This window comes from Rhinoraja longicauda, chromosome 15 (assembly GCF_053455715.1).
Source record: "Rhinoraja longicauda isolate Sanriku21f chromosome 15, sRhiLon1.1, whole genome shotgun sequence".
Classification (NCBI taxonomy): Eukaryota; Metazoa; Chordata; class Chondrichthyes; order Rajiformes; family Arhynchobatidae; genus Rhinoraja; species Rhinoraja longicauda.
Genome location: NC_135967.1, coordinates 10,535,829 through 10,553,934, shown reverse-complemented (window position 1 = coordinate 10,553,934; position 18,106 = coordinate 10,535,829). Strand labels below are relative to the sequence as shown.

Below are 18,106 nucleotides of genomic sequence, written 5' to 3'. Positions count from 1 at the left end.
AAGGGAGAATTGTTGTTCGAATTGCCTGAGCGTTTGATGTGTCTCTGAAAAGCGATTGCATTGCTCGTCTGCTCCAGGTATAAATTACCGTGTCGCAGTTGACGTTGTCTTTCGACCGTCTACGAAGAGTCATGACAGACTCTGCACGTTGGGTCATCCGATGGAAAGCCACGACAACAGGCTGGCCTCCATTTTGGCCAGTGGATACATCTGTGATGAACAATCTCCCAGCGGTAATCAGGAAGGACCAGCATCTGGCTCTCCAGGTAAGGGTTGCGTCCACAGCCGCATCTCGGCTGGAGATTGTCCTTTGAGATTAGGGGGGGTGGGAGGGCTCATTACTGCAGCGGTAGAGTTGCTGCCTTGCAGCGCCAGAGACCTGGGTTTACTCCTGACTATGGGTGCTGTCTGTACAGAGTTTGTACGTTTTCCTCGCAACCTGCGTGGGTTTCCCCAGGAGCTGCGTTTCCCCCCCACACTCCAAAGACGTTTTGGTTTGTAGGTTAATTGGCGTGCGAAAATTATAAAAATTGCCCATAGCGTGTTTCGGATAGTGTGCGGGGATCGCTGGTCGGCGTGGTCTTGGTGGGCCTAAGGACCTGTTTCTACGCTATTCCTCAAAACTAAGCTAAACTAAGGACATCTAGTTGGAATATTGAGGGGGGACCCACACTGTCAGAGATACCTTCAACCCTGTCAGATTATTAATGATCCCAGCCTACTGTTTGTATGAGGATGTGGAGCTGTATCCCAGATGTCCTGTTCAGCATTTATCCTTAAACCAACATCACTGAAACAGATTATCTGATCTTTCACATGTGGCTGCTTGTACGGGTTTAATGTGCACAAACTGGGTGAAAAGTTTCCGACGTTTCAACCATGATTTGGTTCGATCCTGACCTCGAGTGCCTTCTGTATGGAGTTTGCAGTTTCTCCCTGTGACCACGTGGGTTACCTCCGGGTTCTCCAGTTTCCTCCCACTTCCCAAAGACGTGCGGGTTTGTAGGTTCATTGGCCTCTGTACAATTGCCCGTAGCGTGCAGGGAGTGGAAGAGGAAGTGGGGTGACATAGAACTGGTGTGTACTGGTGACCAACGGTCGGCATGGACTCGGTGGGCCGAAGGGCCTGTTTCCATGTTGTGTCTCGGAACTAAACTGAACTCTGATCCTCTGGGCACAGAAAACAATTTCCATGCAATGGAAACAAATTCTCTCTGCTGACCCCTCCTGGTTGTGAAGCGGGCTTTTTGTTTGCGGGTGGGCAACTTTGACGAGGCTTTTTGCCATTTGTACATCTTGCCTGGGGTGAGCTTGGACGGTTGTGCGGGTGAAACCCTCTGCATTTTTCTCTTGTAGATCACGTTGTAAGAACCGCAGCTGAGCTGGACAACCTGCATGTCATCTGTATCATAGACCTTTGCCATCACGGTGGGGACATCTCTGAAGCAATTTTAAACAAAATATACAAGGTGACCGAATGAAGCCGTCTGTGACCATTGTAACACCATCAACTCTTCAACATCCATTTCTTGTTCATGGATTCTGGACTTTGATCCGGGTCTTACTGCTCGAGTTACCGCCTCGACATAACTATCAACAATGCGCACTGTGTGGTAAATATTTGCAGTAATATTTTATTTTATGTGATTTTTTTTTTACCAATGCGTATGTATTCATCCTGTAATCTCTCAAATAAATCTGTGTATTAAATAGAGCCGCTACGCATGAAGAAATATTCTTCCGAGTTCTGAGAAACAGCTTTTAAAAGCAGCTATGCAGCCACTCACTGAACAGTATCAGATATCATGGACTTAAGAAGGGGGTAACCAAGTGACTGTTGATGATTATGCTTCCACATCCAGTGAACCTGGCTGGTGAATTATTTGGGAAAACCAAATTGAAGGTCTTACGTAGAATTTATACTGATTTATAGAGTCATACAGCATGGAAACAGGCCCTTCGGCCCAACTTACCCATACTGACAAAGATGCCCCACCCATATTTGTCCCACCTGCCTGCGTTTGGCCCATGTCCTTCTGCACCTTTCCTATCCGTGTACTTGTCTAAGTGCCTTTTAAATTTTGTTATAGTATCTACCTCAACTACTTTCTCTGGCAGCTCGCTCCATGTACCCACCACGCTTTGTTTGAAAACTTTGCCCCTCATGATCTTATTAAATCTTTCTACTCTCACCATAAACCTATGTCCTCTGGTTCTTGATTCCCCAACCCAGGGTAAAAGACTTGATTTCCCATTCCGGGAATTAAGCTAGTAAACCTACGCTGCACGCCCTCAATAGCAAGAATATCCTTCCTCAAATTTGGAGACCAAAGCTGCACACAGTACTCCAGGTGCGGTCTCATTAGGGCCCTGTACAAATGCAGAAAGACCTCTTTGCTCCTATACTCAACTCCTCTTGTTATGAAGGCCAACATTCCATTGGCTTTCTTCACTGCCTGTTGTACCTGCATGCTATTTTTCAGTGACTGATGCACTAGGACACCCAGATCTCGTTGTACGTCCCCTTTTCCTAACTTGACACCATTCAGATAATACTCAGCCTTCCTATTCTTACCACTAAAGTGGATAACCTCACACTTATCCACATTAAACTGCATCTGCCATGCATCCGCCCACTCACACAACCTGTCCAAGTCACCCTGCATCCTCGTAGCATCTTCCTCACAGTTCACACTACCACCCAGTTTTGTATCATCTGCAAATTCAGGCGAGAGCCTAATTCTCACCTTCCCCTCAGCTAACAAGGATCCATTCTACATTTCCTTCATCGTCTGCTTTGATCGGTCGATTTCACACATTACCCTTCCACATAGCTGTAGTCTCCCTCTCTCCTGACTCTCAGTCTGAAGAAGGGTCTCGACTGAAACGTCACCCATTCCTTCCCTCCAGACATGCTGCCTGACCCGCTGAGTTACTCCAGCTTTTTGTGTCTATCTTCAGAGAGATTAAATACCTAGTTGAGTGGCGTAAAATCCAAGGATCTAATCATTGACTTCAGAAAGGGGGGGGGGGTGTTGGGAGGTTGTGTGTGTATGTGTGTGTGTGGTGGGGGGGGGTTGGGAGGTTGTGTGTGTGTGTGTGTGGGGGGGGGTTGGGAGGTTGTGTGTGTGTGGGGGGGGGGTTGGGAGGTTGTATGTGTGTGTGTGGGGGGGGTTGGGAGGTTGTGTGTGTGTGTGGGGGGGGGGGTTGGGAGGTTGTATGTGTGTGTGTGGGGGGGGGTTGGGAGGTTGTGTGTGTGTGTGTGGGGGGGGGGGTTGGGAGGTTGTGTGTGTGTGTGTGTGTGGGGGGGGTTGGGAGGTTGTGTGTGTGTGGAGGGGGGGGGTTGGGAGGTTGTGTGTGTGTGTATGTGTGTGTGGGGGGGGGTTGGGAAGTTGTGTGTGTGTGGAGGGGGGGGGGGTTGGGAGGTTGTGTGTGTGTGTGTGTGTGTGTGGGGGGGGGTTGATACGAGTTTGTCAAAAATTCTCTCCAGTTTGTGGGTGTCCTCACTCTAGAAATGGAGGAGGCACAGGACAGAAAGGTCAGTGTGGGAATGGGGAGTTAAAATGGTACCTCTTGCACTATCATGGACTGGCATTTTTATTGTAATTGTGTGTTGTATTTCCGTCTTTTTTGCACGGCCTTTTATTGTCCCCAAATGTTTTATCCCCTTTTAACAGTTCCACCAACACCCTGTCCCCACACCCACCCTGGCCACACCGTGTCACAGATATTCCTTCCCTCCCCATAACCTCTCTACGATTTAAAATAACAGTTCCACTCTCTGTCCCAATCCTCGTGCAGGGCCTTTGACCTGAAACATTGCCATCTCTTTTTCTCTTTCTATGGATGCTGCCTGACAAGCTGAGTGTTTTACACAGTTTATGTCTTTGTTTAATTTTCTTCATGACCTGTGGCTTTTTGTGGCGGGAAGAAAGAGCCAGTGCTTTGGTGTGGGTATCTATTTCAGCCTTTGTTTATTCTTCAATGGTTCAGCGGTGCGTTATTATCACATGTGCAAAACGCAGTGAAACTCTTTTCCGAGTCGCCAGAATTGGCGCCGTTCCCAAAGTCTGGTCCCCGCGCCAGGCCTTACGGAGCGGAGCCCACGATCCAGTCAACCCCTAGACTGCTGCGGGGCCTCCAGCCGTCACCTTCGGCTGGATTGTTCAGTGAACCAATGCCCCCTCTCCCCGCCCGGCCATCTTTGTTCCCACAGCTGATCTTGAGGGCGCGGAGGGATCTTGCTCCTCACGGCCGGCTCTCTCCTCTTGGGTTCTCTGGTCTTCGGCGGACATGTAGGGGCCGGGCCGGGCTCGGCGGCTCCCTCTACAGGCCGGGGCCCGCCGTGCGGTCTTTCTGCGCTTGGCTCGGTAAGTTACATTGATGTTGGTCTAACGGTCTAGAACAGAGTACCCCACATTACTAGGAATTGTTACTTTTAATACATTCTAGGATCAGTGCTCGGAGATTAACCTCCGGGAGGTGGTTTCCTTGCAAAAACTGATAGGTCTTGGCAATGAGGTTGGTGGATAATATGTCCAAATGTTGCCAGATCCCAGAACAGACTCCCAGTAATGCTCTAGCCAGACGCTGACAAGTCCTTATACTGCATCCTTGAGTGAATTGGGACAATGAGAGATTCAGTGCAAGACTGAGGAAATCTAATTAATAATTGTTGAAAGAATTACGTATTTTTGACAGGGTTAAATATGAACGGGGTGGCGCAGGGGTAGAGTTGCTGCCTCACAGCGCCAGAGACCCAGGTTCGATCCTGGCTACGGGTGCTATCTGTAGGGAATAAGGTTATATGGTCATAAGTGGTAGGAGTAGAATTAGGCCATTCAGCCCATCAAGTCTACTCCGCCATTCAATCATGGCTGATCTATCGAAACGTATAAGATTATTAAAGGGTTGGACACGTTAGAGGCAGGAAACATGTTCCCAATGTTGGGGGAGTCCAGAACAAGGGGCCACAGTTTAAGAATAAGGGGTAGGCCATTTAGAACTGAGATGAGGAAAAACTTTTTCAGTCAGAGAGTTGCGAATCTGTACAATTCTCTGCCTCAGAAGGCAGTGGAGGCCAATTCTCTGAATGCATTCTAGAGGGAGCTAGATAGAGCTCTTAAGGATAGCGGAGTGAGGGGGTATGGGGAGAAGGCAGGAATGGGGTACTGATTGAGAATGATCAGCCATGATCACATTGAATGGCGGTGCTGGCTCGAAGGGCCGAATGGCCTCCTGCACCTATTGTCTATCTATCTCTCCTATCTCCATTCTCCCGCCTTCTCCCCACAACCCCTGACACCTGTACTAATCAAGAATCTATCTCTGCCTTAAAAATATCCAAACTCTACGTTCTCCCCGTGACTGCATGGGTTTTCCTCGGGTGCACCAGTTTCCTACCACATTCCAAAGATGTACAGGTTTGTTGGTTAATTGGCTTTGGTAGAATTCTAAATTGTCCCTAGTGCAGGATAGAGCTAGTGTCATGTGGGATAGCAAGTCGGCACAGATTTGGTAAGCCGAAGGGCTTGTTTCCGCACTGTATCTCTAAAACAAAAGAATTAATTTGTTCAGGCTATTAGATGTGAGACTTTAGAGATACAGTGTGGAAACAGGCCCTTTGGCCCACCTAGAACGCGTCGATCAGTGATCACCCTGTACATTAGTACGATCGTACACTCTAATGACAATTTATACTTTACAGAAGCCAATTTACCTGCAAACACAAGATAAACACAGAATGCTGGAATAGCTCAGTGGGGTAGGCAGCATCTCTGGAGAGAAGGAATGGGTGACCTTTCAGGTCGAGACTCTTCTTCAGACTAGAGTCAAGGTAAAGGGAAATGAGATATATATGATGGCGTGGAGATATGTTAAACAAATTAATGACAGATATGCAAAAATGTAACAATGATAAAGGAAACGGGCCATTGTTAGTTGTTTGCTAGGTGAGAACAAGAAGCTGGTGCGACTTTGGTGGGGGAGGGATGGAGAGAAAGGAATGCAGGGGTTATTTGAAGTTAGAGACATCAATATTCGTACCACTGGCCCTGATACCTCTAGGGAGTGGTTGGTGCACACACAAGGCTCAAATTCAATGCACTGTAGGCTTGAGCCAGCATGCTTAAAAGGAACAGTTTGCAAAGCTGCAGCCATGCCTGATCGTCTGAGCAGCAGAGCAACACAGTTGGTAGAGCTGCTGCCTCACAGGCCCAGAGACCCGGGTTCTGTATTTGTGGAGTTCACACGTTCTCCCTGTGACCCTGTAGGTTTCCACCAGGTGCTCTGGTTTCCTCTCGTATCCCAAAGACATGCAGTTTTGTAGTTTAAGTGGCCTCTTTAAAATTGCCTCTAAAGTGTAGGGAGTAAATAAGAAACATAGAACCATGGGCGGCCCAGTGGCGCAGCGGTAGAGTTGCTGCCTCACAGCTCCAGAGACCTGCGTTCAATCCTGACCGAGGGTGCTGTCAGTACTGAGTTTGTATATTCCCCCTGTGACCCACGTGGGTTTTCTCCGGGTGTTCTGTTTCCCTCCCACATTCCAAAAGGGTGCAGGGTTTGTTGATTAATTGGCTTCTGTAAATTGTCCCTAGTGTGTCGGATAGTGTTAGAGTACGGGATGGTCGCTGGTCAGCGCAGACTCGGTGGGCCGAAGGGCCTGTTAAAAGCTATCTCTAAAGCCTAAAGTACACCAGTGTGGACGGGTGGTTAGTGTGGACTCAGTGGGTTTAAGGGCCTGTTTCCATGTTGTATCTTTAATCTAAAGTAAACTGGGTGGGTGCCAGATTTTAGGTTTTGGCATGCTCCGGACAACTATGGACAACTATGGAGTCTTCTACTCCAGTTCTGCACTGTCCTTTAGTTGAGATATTAACCAGAGTCCCTGTCCATTCTCTTGGATGGATTTGAACGATTCAATGGCAGTATTTTGAAGCAGAGCAGAAAAGTTGACTTCCAATTGCTCCGTCGAAAGACTCTATCCCCTACCCCCAATTCCTCCGTCTAAGCTGCATCTGCGCCCAGGACGAGGTGTTCCAAACCAGATCATCGGAGATGTCCTCATTCTTTAGGGAACGGGGGTTCCCCCCTTCCATTACAGATGAGGCTCTCAGTAGGGTCTCCTCGATATCCCGCAACTCCGCTCTTACTCCCCCTCCCCCCATTCGCAACAAAGACAGAGTCCCGCTTGTCTTCACCTTCCACCCCATCAGCCGTCACATACAGCATATAATCCTCCAACACTTTCGCCACCTCCAACGGGATCCCACCACTGGCCACATCTTCCCTTCTCCACCCCTTTCTGCTTTCCGCAGAGACCGTTCCCTCCGCAACTCCCCGGTCAACTCGTCCATTCCCACCCAAACCACCCCCTCCCCAGGTACTTACCCCTGCAACCACAGGAGATGCAACACCTGTCCCTTTACCTCCCCCCTCAACTCCATCCAAGGACCTTGACAGTTTTTTCAGTTGAGGCAGAGGTTCACTTGCACCTCCTCCGACCTCATCTACTGTATCCGCTGTTCCAGATGTCAACACCTGTATATCGGCGAGACAAGCGCAGGTTCGGCGATCGTTTCGCTGAACACCTCCGCACAGTCCGCCTTAACCTATCTGATCTCCCGGTGGCTCAGCACTTCAACTCCCCCTCCCATTCCCAATCTGACCTTTCTGTCCTGGGCTTCCTCCATTGTCAGAGTGAGGCCCAGTGCAAATTGGAGGAACAGCGCCTCATATTTCGCTTGGGTAGCTTACACCCCAGCGGTATGAACATTGACTTCTCTAACTTCAAATAGCCCTTGCTTTCCCTCCCTCTCCATCCCCTCCCCCTTCCCAGTTCTACCACCAGTCTAACTGTCTCCGACTACATTCTATCTCTGTCCCGTCCACTCCCCTAACATCAGTCTAAAGAAAGGTATCGACCCAAAACGTCACCCATTCCTTCTCTCCAGAGATGCTGCCTGACCCACTGAGTTACTCCTACATTTTGTGTCTCCCTTCAAGTTGACTGCATTGCCCTACAGTATGGCAACAGGCTCTTCAGCCCAACTTGCCCACGCCGACCAACATGCCTCATCTACATGGGTCCTACATGCCTTTGTTTCGCCCATATCCCTCTAAACCTGTCCTATCCATGTACCTGTCTAAATGTTTCTTAAAGATTGTGATAGTGCCTGCCTCAACTACCTCCTCCAGCAGCTCGTTACATATACCCTCCACCCTTTGTATAAAGAAGTTGCTCCTCAGGCTCCTATGAAATCTTTTCCTCCTCTCCTTAAACCTATGTCCTCTGGTTCTCGATTCCCCTACTCTGGGTAAATGAGTGTGCATTCACCCAATCTATTCTTCTCATGATCTTATACAACTCTATAAGATCACCACTCATCCTCTTGCACTCCAAGGAATAAAGTCCCAGCCTGCTCAGCCTCTCCCTATAACTCAGGCCCTCGAGTCCTGGCAACCACCTCGTAAATCTTCTCTGCACCCTTCCCAGCTGGCCAGCGTCTTTCCTTCAACAGGGTGACTGAAATGGAACACAATACTCTAACGTTTGTGAAAGGTGAGTAAATTGTAACTTTAACGCAATTACTTTACTTAAAAAAATATTTTATCGGCTTCAAAGTGCCTCAGGGCATCAGTAAAGGCAATTCTCGCTTTCTCTAATATATACTTGGCATTGACTCCAGGAGTTGGGACATCATGTTACAGCTGTATAGTACATTGGTGAGACCACACCTAGAACGTTGTGTATATTACTGGTTGCTGTACAGTAGGAAGGGTTTGATTATGCTGGGGAGATAAATCATGTTGGGGGGGGAAACTGGGCGGACCTCTGTCAGGTACTGACTGGTCTCTCTGTCTTCAAACGGTTCCTTGCTCTGTATTTTGGCATGAGGCCATTCAAACCGTCAAACTTGTCAAACCCGTGCCAGTCGTCTCGCAAAAATAAACAAAATGTGCCTCACAGAACACACAAGACATTCCGCATTTACCCAGCATCCTGATTTTAATGTAAGGAAATAATTAATTTGGACTTTACAGGACAATCATTTCTTTGATGATCCGATACAAGGCATGGGTTTGCCATGAGTTGGGAGAATGTGGCAGGAATTCTGCTTTTCCCACGAGTTTGGTAAAGAGAGAAATAAAAGCTGCAGAGGCTGCAAATTTAAAACATAACAAAAATAAAACATGTTGGAATTAGTGTCAAGTTAGGAACAGGGGACGTACAACGAGATCTGGGTGTCCTAGTGCATCAGTCACTGAAAGGAAGCATGCAGGTACAGCAGGCAGTGAAGAAATCCAATGGAATGTTGGCCTTTATAACAAGAGGAGTTGAGTATAGGAGCAAAGAGGTCCTTCTGCAGTTGTACAGGGCCCGAGTGAGACCGCACCTGGAATACTGTGTGCAGTTCTGGTCTCCAAATTTGAGGAAGGATATTCTTGCTATTGAGGGCGTGCAACGTAGGTTTACTAGGTTAATTCCAGGAATGGCAGGACTGTCGTATGTTGAAAGACTGGAGCGACTAGGCTTGTATACACTGGAATTTAGAAGGATGAGAGGAGATCTTATCGAAACGTATAAGATTATTAAGGGGTTGGACACGTTAGAGGCAGGAAACATGTTCCCAATGTTGGGGGAGTCCAGAATAAGGGGCCACAGTTTAAGAATAAGGGGTAGGCCATTTAGAACTGAGATGAGGAAAAAAAATTCAGTCAGAGAGTTGTGAATCTGTGGAATTCTCTGCCTCAGAAGGCAGTGGAGGCCAATTCTCTGAATGCATTCAAGAGAGAGCTGGATAGAGCTCTTAAGGATAGTGGAGTCAGGGGGTATGGGGAGAAGGCAGGAACGGGGTACTGATTGAGAATGATCAGCCATGATCACATTGAATGGCGGTACTGGCTCGAAGGGCCGAATGGCCTCCTGCTGCACCTATTGTCTGTTATTTTCTATTACTCAGCAGGTCAGGATGGATCTATGCGAAGTGAAACAGTCAATGTTTCAGGTCAAAAAACGCTCCTCAGATCATTACAAGCATTTGTGTTTTTTGTTTTAGTTCAGAAAAGGGATTTGACCAAGAAAAAGGTGTAGATTTTCATTTAGCTGCTCCCACACGCCTGGCTTTCATTAGTTCATAAGTCATAGGACCAGAATTAGGCCATTCGGCATCTTGTATCTATTCTGCCATGGCTGGTCTATCCCTCTCAGCCCCATTCTCCTGCCTTCTCCCCTTGACTCTCTTACTAATCAAAAATCTGTCAATCTCTGCCTTAAAAATACCCAACGACTTGGCCACAGTTGTGTCTGGCTTTAGATGTCTCTTCCTCCTTGGTTTAGTTCATTTTAGAGATACAGCGTAGAAACAGGCCCATGTTGACCACCGATCACCCGTTCGCACTACTTCTACGTTGTCCCACTTTCTCATCCACTCACTAACACACTAGGGCCAATTAACCTGCAAATCAGCACGCCGTTGGGATGTGGAAGAAAACCAGAGTACCCGGAGGAAACCCACGCAGTCACGTGGAGAACATGCAAATTCTGTACAGACAGTACCAGAGGTCAGGATCAAACCCGGGTCTCTGGTGCTGTGAGGCAGCTGCTCTACCAGCTACACCATTGTAACAGCCTGTGAATGAAGAACTGAGAGCTCTGCACTTGTATTCAGAAGGAGTGCCGCTGTGTGTGTGCGTGCTGCTGAGCATATTTTAGTGGATTTACAACATTGATCAATCACCTGCTTATTATTCCAAAGACGTACAGGTATGTAGGTTAATTGGCTGGGTAAATGTAAAAATTGTCCCTAGTGGGTGTAGGATAGTGTTAGTGTACGGGGATCGCTGGGCGGCACGGACTTGGTGGGCCGAAAAGGCCTGTTTCCGGCTGTATATATATGATATGATATGATATTCTCTGTGTGTTCCTACTGGTAGTTCAATCACAGTGGTGCAGTGGTAGAGTTGCTGCCTTACAGTGCTTGCAATGCTGGAGACCTGGGTTCAATCCCAACTACGGGTGCTACCTGTATGGGGTTTGTACGTTCTCCCCGCGACCGCGTGCGTTTTCTCCAAGATCTTCGGTTTCCTCCCACAGGCCTAAGACGGACAGGTTTTTGTAGGTTAATTGGCTTGGTGTAAATTGTCCCTAATGTGTGTACGGTAGTGACAATGTGCGGGGATGGCTGGTTGGTGTGAACTCAGTGGGCCGAAGGGCCTGTTTTTCCACGCTGCTGTCTCACACGCCAGAGACCCGGGTTCAATCCTGACTTCGAGTGCTGTGTGCACAAAGTTTGCATATTTTCTGTGGACTGCGTGGGTTTTCTCCAGGTATTCCGGTTTCCTCCCATATGCCAAAGACATGCAGGTTTGTAGGTTAATTGGTTTCTATAAATTGCCCCGAGTGTGTGAGAAAATGAGATAACTTAGAACTAGTGTGAATGGGTGATCGCTGGTCGGCGTGGACTCGGTGGGCCGAAGGGCCTGCTCCCACACTGTATCTCTAAAGCTAGTTAAAGGGTAAAAAATAAGAGGTTCTTATGACAGAAGGTAGATGAAGAGGTAGAAGAGTATGTACAAGGGACTGCCCCAGGTTTTTTCAACTATATACACCGATCAGCCAAAACATTATGACCACTTGCCTAATATGCTGTTGGTCCTCCGTGTGCCGCCAAAACAGTGCCGACCCACCGAGGCATGGACTACAAAAGCCCTGAAGGTGTCCTGTGGCATCTGGCACCAAAACATTAGCAGCAGATCCTTCAAGTCCTGTAAGTTGCGAGCTGGAGCCGCCATGGATCGGACTTGTCGATCCAGCATATCCCACAGATGAGCCTTGGGCGCCCAACACCCTGTCGCCAGTTTGTGGTTTGTCCCTCCTCGGACCACTGTCGGTAGGTACTCACCACTGCTGACCGGGAGCATCCCACAAGCCTTGCTGTTTCAGAGATGCTCTGACCCAGTCGTCTGGCCATAACAATTTGGCCCTTGTCAAAGTCACTCAGGTCTTTACTCCTGCCCATTTCCCCTGCATCCAACACATCAACTTCAAGAACTGACTGTTCTTGCTGCCTTATATATCCCACCCCTTGACAGGTGCCATTGTAACAAGATAATCAATGTTATTCACTTCACCTGTCAGTGGTCAGAATGTTTTGGCTGATCGGTGTAAGTAACTTCTATTCAGAAACCTTGATGCATTTGAAACGAGCAAAATTGTTCCAAAGTTCTAAGCTGGAAAGGGTGCAGAAAAGGTTTACAAGAATGTGGCCAGTACTTGTGAGCCTGGGCTTTAGGGAGATGTTGAGCAGACTAGGACTTTATTCCTTGGAGCGCAGGAGGATGAGGGACAATCTTGTAGAGTTGTATAAGATTATGAAGGGAATAGATAAGGTAAATTCATTGTATTTTATCCAGAATAGTGGAATCAAGAAACAGAGTTCAGAGATTTCAGGTGAGGGGGGAAAGTTTTAATAGGAACCTGAGGGTCAAGTTTTTCACGTGGTACGTGGACCTGAGGCGGTACATGCTTTCAGGCTTTTGTATAGTCTGCCTGACGGGAGAAGATGTAAGCTTTTCCCAGAGCAAGCTGTGGTGCAACCCAATAGTACATCTGTAGAAGTTGGTAAGCGTCATTGGAGACTTGCCGAATTCCCTCAGTCTCCTGAGGAAGCAGAGGTGTTGCTTTACTTTTTGGGCCACATCTTCCATGTAGTTGGTCCAGGACAGATTGTTGGTGATATTTACGCCGAGGAACATCAAGCTCTCGAGCATTTCCTCTTTGGCACCATAGATACTGATTGATGTATGATGTACTCTGTATTGCAATGTAAATATTGTATCACTCGTAGATTGTATCTAGCAACCCCAATCCATGACAGTAAGTCCAATCTGGTGCCAGTAAGTTACAGGGACCAATGGTATGTGGAAATGCCTGGTCCAATTTCCCAATGCAAGTTAATAGCTAGAAATTATGGTTCGGTGACTAAACCCAGGTGAAATTAGTTTTAGTTCAGTTTATTGTCATGTGTACAGTGAAAAACGTTTGTTGCGTGCTAACCATCCAGTGGAAAGACAAGACATGATTACAATCGAGCCATTTACAGTGTACAGATACATGATAGGTGGATATCATTTAGTGCAAGGTAAAGCCAGTAAAGTCCGATCAAAGGTAGTTCAATAGTAGTTCAGCGCTGCTCTCTGATTGCGGTATGATGGTTCAGTTGCCTGATAACAACTGGGAAGAAACTGTCCCTGAATCTGGTTCCTACCTGACTTCTGGGCAAGTTTTTAGGTTTTGTTTAGAGATAGAGCATGGAAACAGGCCCTTCGGCCCACAGAGTCTGCGCCGACCAACGATCACCTGTGCACCAGTTCTGATGATGATGATACTTCATTGTCACACGTACCTAGGTGCTGTGAAATTCTTTGTTTTTGCATATAATGTACACAAAAGAGTCGTAACAAAGGCCCGACAAAGTTACAAAGTCCTATCCTACACTCAAGGGCCAATTTACCTACAAACCTGTACGTCTTGGGAATATGGGCAGAAACGGGAGCATCCAGAAAAAAAACACACATGGTCACAGAGAGAACGTGCAAACTCCGCACAGACAACACCCGTGGTCAGGATCGAACCTCGGTCTCTGGCATTGTAAGGCAGCAACACGACCGAGCAAGGCCATGCCATTAAATTTCTATGGAAGTGATGATGCACCTTAAAGAGACTGGCAGTCCCACTGTTACTCCAGCATTTTGTGTCTATCTTCGGTGTAAACCAGCATCTGCAGTTCCTTGGAATTGCACTGGAATTTAGAAGGATGAGAGGAGATCTTATCGAAACGTATAAGATTATTAAGGGGTTGGACACGTTAGAGGCAGGAAACATGTTCCCAATGTTGGGGGAGTCCAGAACAAGGGGCCACAGTTTAAGAATAAGGGGTAGGCCATTTAGAACTGAGATGAGGAAAAACTTTTTCGGTCAGAGAGTTGTGAATCTGTGGAATTCTCTGCCTCAGAAGGCAGTGGAGGCCAATTCTCTGAATGCATTCAAGAGAGAGCTGGATAGAGCTCTTAAGGATAGCGGAGTCAGGGGGTATGGGGAGAAGGCAGGAACGGGGTACTGATTGAGAATAATCAGCCATGATCACATTGAATGGCTCGAAGGGCCGAATGGCCTCCTCCTGCACCTATTGTCTATTGTCTATTCCTACACATTAACCTTAGCAACGTCTCCAACAGATGACTTGCACCCTCAGCTGGCTGTTATTAATGTGTTTGGGTATTTGATGGAAAATATAAAGGCATTCAAATGAAAGAATGAAATAGTTCCCAAAGTTGGGTCACACAGGTGTGGGATCTTAGTGTGGATATTTTTGTGACCCTCAGGAGCATGCAATTATTTTCCTTAATTCCCAGAGTGGATCCACTGAACTGAAATAAATGCTTTCCTTATTTTGATGACGTGTCTATTTGCTGCTCTTAATCTTAACCCACACAAACTCAGTGTCGACAAAGAGAATTAAAAATGACATTCATAACAGGTCCAATATACTGCTAGAAAGGAGAAGAGGAGGAATCTCTTTAGCCACAGGGTGGTGAATCTGTGGAGTTCATTGCCACAGCCGGCTGTGGAGACGAAGTCATTGGGTAAATGATTAAAATGATTGAATATGACGTTATTTAAGTCATTCCCTTTATTGTGTGTCTGTACCCTGTGGATGACTCAATAGTAATCATGTATCACTCTCTGCTGACTGGTCAGTACGCAACAAAAGCTTTTCACTTGGCAATAAACTAAACTCAATTATACTTTATTATCACATGTACCTAGGTACCGTGAACTGCTTTGTTTTGCATGCAATCCATTAAAATCATACAGCAGACCTTATCCAGGCAGTACACAAAGAATTGCCATGTTTCTGGTGCCGACAAAGCAACAAAACGTTAATCGAACAGTCTTATCTTCTCACACCGCCAAACCTGCTGGCAATTGAAGCGGAGGTTGACAGATTTTTGATCAGTACGGGCATAAGATGTTAGGGGGAGAATGGGATTGAGAACGAAAGATAGTTGTGCCATGATTGAATGAGCTGAATGGCCTAATTCTGCTCCTATGACTTATGAACATGCTTGTGGTTTGTGTTTATGAGAGATTTTAACTGAAGACTCAAAATACTGTTGAGGAGATTCAAAATACCGGAAAGCATATGTGGCGAAAGGAAGTTAACCTTTCATCAACAGAAAATAGTTCGAAATAGTTCATGTTTTAAGTAAGTATGGAGGCAGGGAAATAGGGAATGGAAGAATCAGCAACACAAATTCTTGGTAACAGATTGTATGACAGGAGAATCACATGTCATGGAAATACGCTCTTCGGCCCACCTCGTCCATGCCAACCAAGGTGCCCCATCTAAATCAGTCCCAATTGCCTACGTTTAGAGTCATAGAGTCATCCAGCAAGGAAGCAGGCCCTTCGGCCCGACTTGCCCACGACGACAAACATGCCCCATCTACACTAGTGCCACCTGCTTGAGCTTGGCCCATATCCCTCCAAACCTATCCAATCCATGTACCTGTCCAAATGTCTTTTAACTGAGATTCTACTGTTCTACTGTTTTAACTGAAAGATTGGGATTTCAATAGTCCACGCGTCAAAGAATTCTCTGCCTCAGAAGGCAGTGGTGGCCAATTCTCTGAATGCATTCAAGAGAGAGCTAGATAGAGCTCTTAAGGATAGCGGAGTTAGGGGGTATGGGGAGAAGGCAGGAATGGGGTACTGATTGAGAATGATCAGCCATGATCACATTGAATGACGGTGCTGGCTCGAAGGGCCGAATGGCCTCCTCCTGCACCTATTGAAAATATTTTTTTAAATATTAAATAAAATATTAAGTGCTGGAACCAATAAAGATGGATGACCAGTGGTCATCGTGGACATGATGGGCCAACATGGCATGTTTCATGTTATGTGGCCCTACAATGCTGTGACCATTTTACAAAGCACCTGTGTTGAACCCACAAAGACGTCTCTGAGTCTCCAGCTACATATCACTTTAATTTACCATCCCATTCTTAGACCATCACCATCCTTGGCTGCAGAGTGGCACCGCAGTAGAGTTGCTGCCTCACAGCGTTGCTGCCAGAGACCCCGGGTCCCACGAGACGTGCTGTCTGTGTGGAGTTTGAACGTTCTCCCCGTGACCGCGTGGGTTTTTTTCCGGGTGTTCCGGTTTCCTCCCACATTCAAAAGACGTGCAGGTTTGTAGGTTAATTGGCTTCTGTAAATTGTCCTTAATGTGTACGATACCCGAAATGAGGGTAACATAGAACTAGTTAGCAGTGCACGGGTGATAGTTGATTAGCAGCGACTCGATGGGCCGAAGGGCCTGTTTCCACTCTGCGTTACTAAATTAAATCTCTCAGTCTGATGAAGGGTCTTGACCCGAAACGTCACCCATTCCTTCTCTCCTGAGATGCTGCCTGACCTGCTGAGTTACTCCAGCATTTTGTGAATAAATACCTTCGATTTGTACCAGCATCTGCAGTTATTTTCTTAAACTAAACCTCTCAGTCTGTGACATTGGGCAGTTTTCTAATGATTCTCATGATTTTGGGCACCTCTCTAAGAATCACCCCTCATCCTCCTGCATTACAAGGAATAAAGTTCTAGCCTGCCCAAGCTCCCCCTACATACAAGCTCAGGCTCTGGGAGTCCTGGCAACATCCTCCCAAATCCACTCTGCACTCTTTCCAGCTTGATGGACAACTTACTGCGGCCAATTAAGTTAGGTTAACGTCACCCATGCCTTCTCTCCAGAGATGTTGCCTGACCAGTTACTGAGTTACTCCAGCATTTTGTGTCTACCTTCAAGTTAATGACCATGATGAACGCTGAAGGATTCATGCTGCGGTGTGAATTTGCACAAAGCTCTGTCCCTTGAACCTTTAATCTGCCTTTCCCCAAAAACAGAGCGCCTGCACGTGTATGCATGTCTCCTGTGTGTGAGACTTTATCGCCGATCAAACAACAACCAGCACTGACTCACACAAGAGCTGTCCACGTTGCAGCGGGCCACCGTGGAGCCAAGAAGACTCTCTCAAGTTGCTGTGGGAGGTCAGATTAGCAACTCACCTGCCATCCATCGCCCCACCTGTTTCACAACCTCATCAACATCCCCACCCACTCCCTTCCTCCGGGAGGGGATTGATTTGTGACCTGACGATTAAGGGAGTGGCGCAGCAGTGGAGTTATAGACAATAGGTGCAGGAGGAGGCCATTCGGCCCTTCGAGCCAGCACCGCCATTCAATGTGATCATGGCTGATCATTCTCCATCAGTACCCCGTTCCTGCCTTCTCCCCATACCCCCTGACTCCGCTATCCTTAAGAGCTCTATCTAGCTCTCTCTTGAATGCATCCAGAGAATTGGCCTCCACCACCTTCTGAGGCAGAGAATTCCACAGATTCACAACTCTCTGACTGAAAAAAGGTTTTTCCTCATCTCAGTTCTAAATGGCCTACCCCTTATTCTTAAACTGTGGCCCCTTGTTCTGGACTCCCCCAACATTGGGAACATGTTGATCAGTCTGAAGAAGGGTCTCGACCCGAAACGTCACCCATTCCTTCTCTCCCGAGATGCTGCCTGACCTGCTGAGTTACTCCAGCATTTTGTGAATAAATTGGGAACATGTTTCCTGCCTCTAACGTGTCCAACCCCTTAATAATCTTATACGCTTCGATAAGATCCCCTCTCATCCTTCTAAAGATGCCTCACAGCGCCAGAGACCCTGACCTCGGCTGCTGCCTGTGTGGAGTTTGCACCTTCTCCCCGTGTGGGTTAATTGCCCCCCCCCCCCCCCCCCCAGTGCGTGGAGCAGGGGATGAGAGAGGAGGGGTCCAGCATAGATTTGGTGAGCAGGAGAGGAGAGGAACTGTAGAAGCTGATTTAAGCCGAAAATGGACACAAAAAGCTGGAGTAACTCAGCGGATCAGGCAGCATCTCTGTGGAGAGAGGGAATGGATGGGAGACCCAAGGGTCTCGACCTGAAACATCACCCATTCCTTCTCTCCTGAGATGCTGCCTGACCCGCTGAGTGGCCCCAGCATTT

At 47.4% G+C, this 18,106-nt stretch overlaps 1 protein-coding gene across 2 annotated transcripts in view; it reads left to right on the top strand.

Moving 5' to 3' along the window:
• LOC144600345 (RPA-related protein RADX-like) overlaps positions 1-1,677 on the top strand; it is a 52,207-nt gene extending 50,530 nt beyond the window's left edge. For both annotated transcript variants that reach the window (XM_078411923.1, XM_078411922.1), the window contains exons 16-17: positions 78-266; positions 1,357-1,677. In XM_078411923.1, coding sequence (XP_078268049.1) covers positions 78-266; positions 1,357-1,481 — 314 coding nt within the window. In that variant the 3' untranslated portion in view covers positions 1,482-1,677. The remainder of the gene's footprint in view (positions 1-77; positions 267-1,356) is intronic.
• Positions 1,678-18,106: the final 16,429 nt, after the last annotated feature.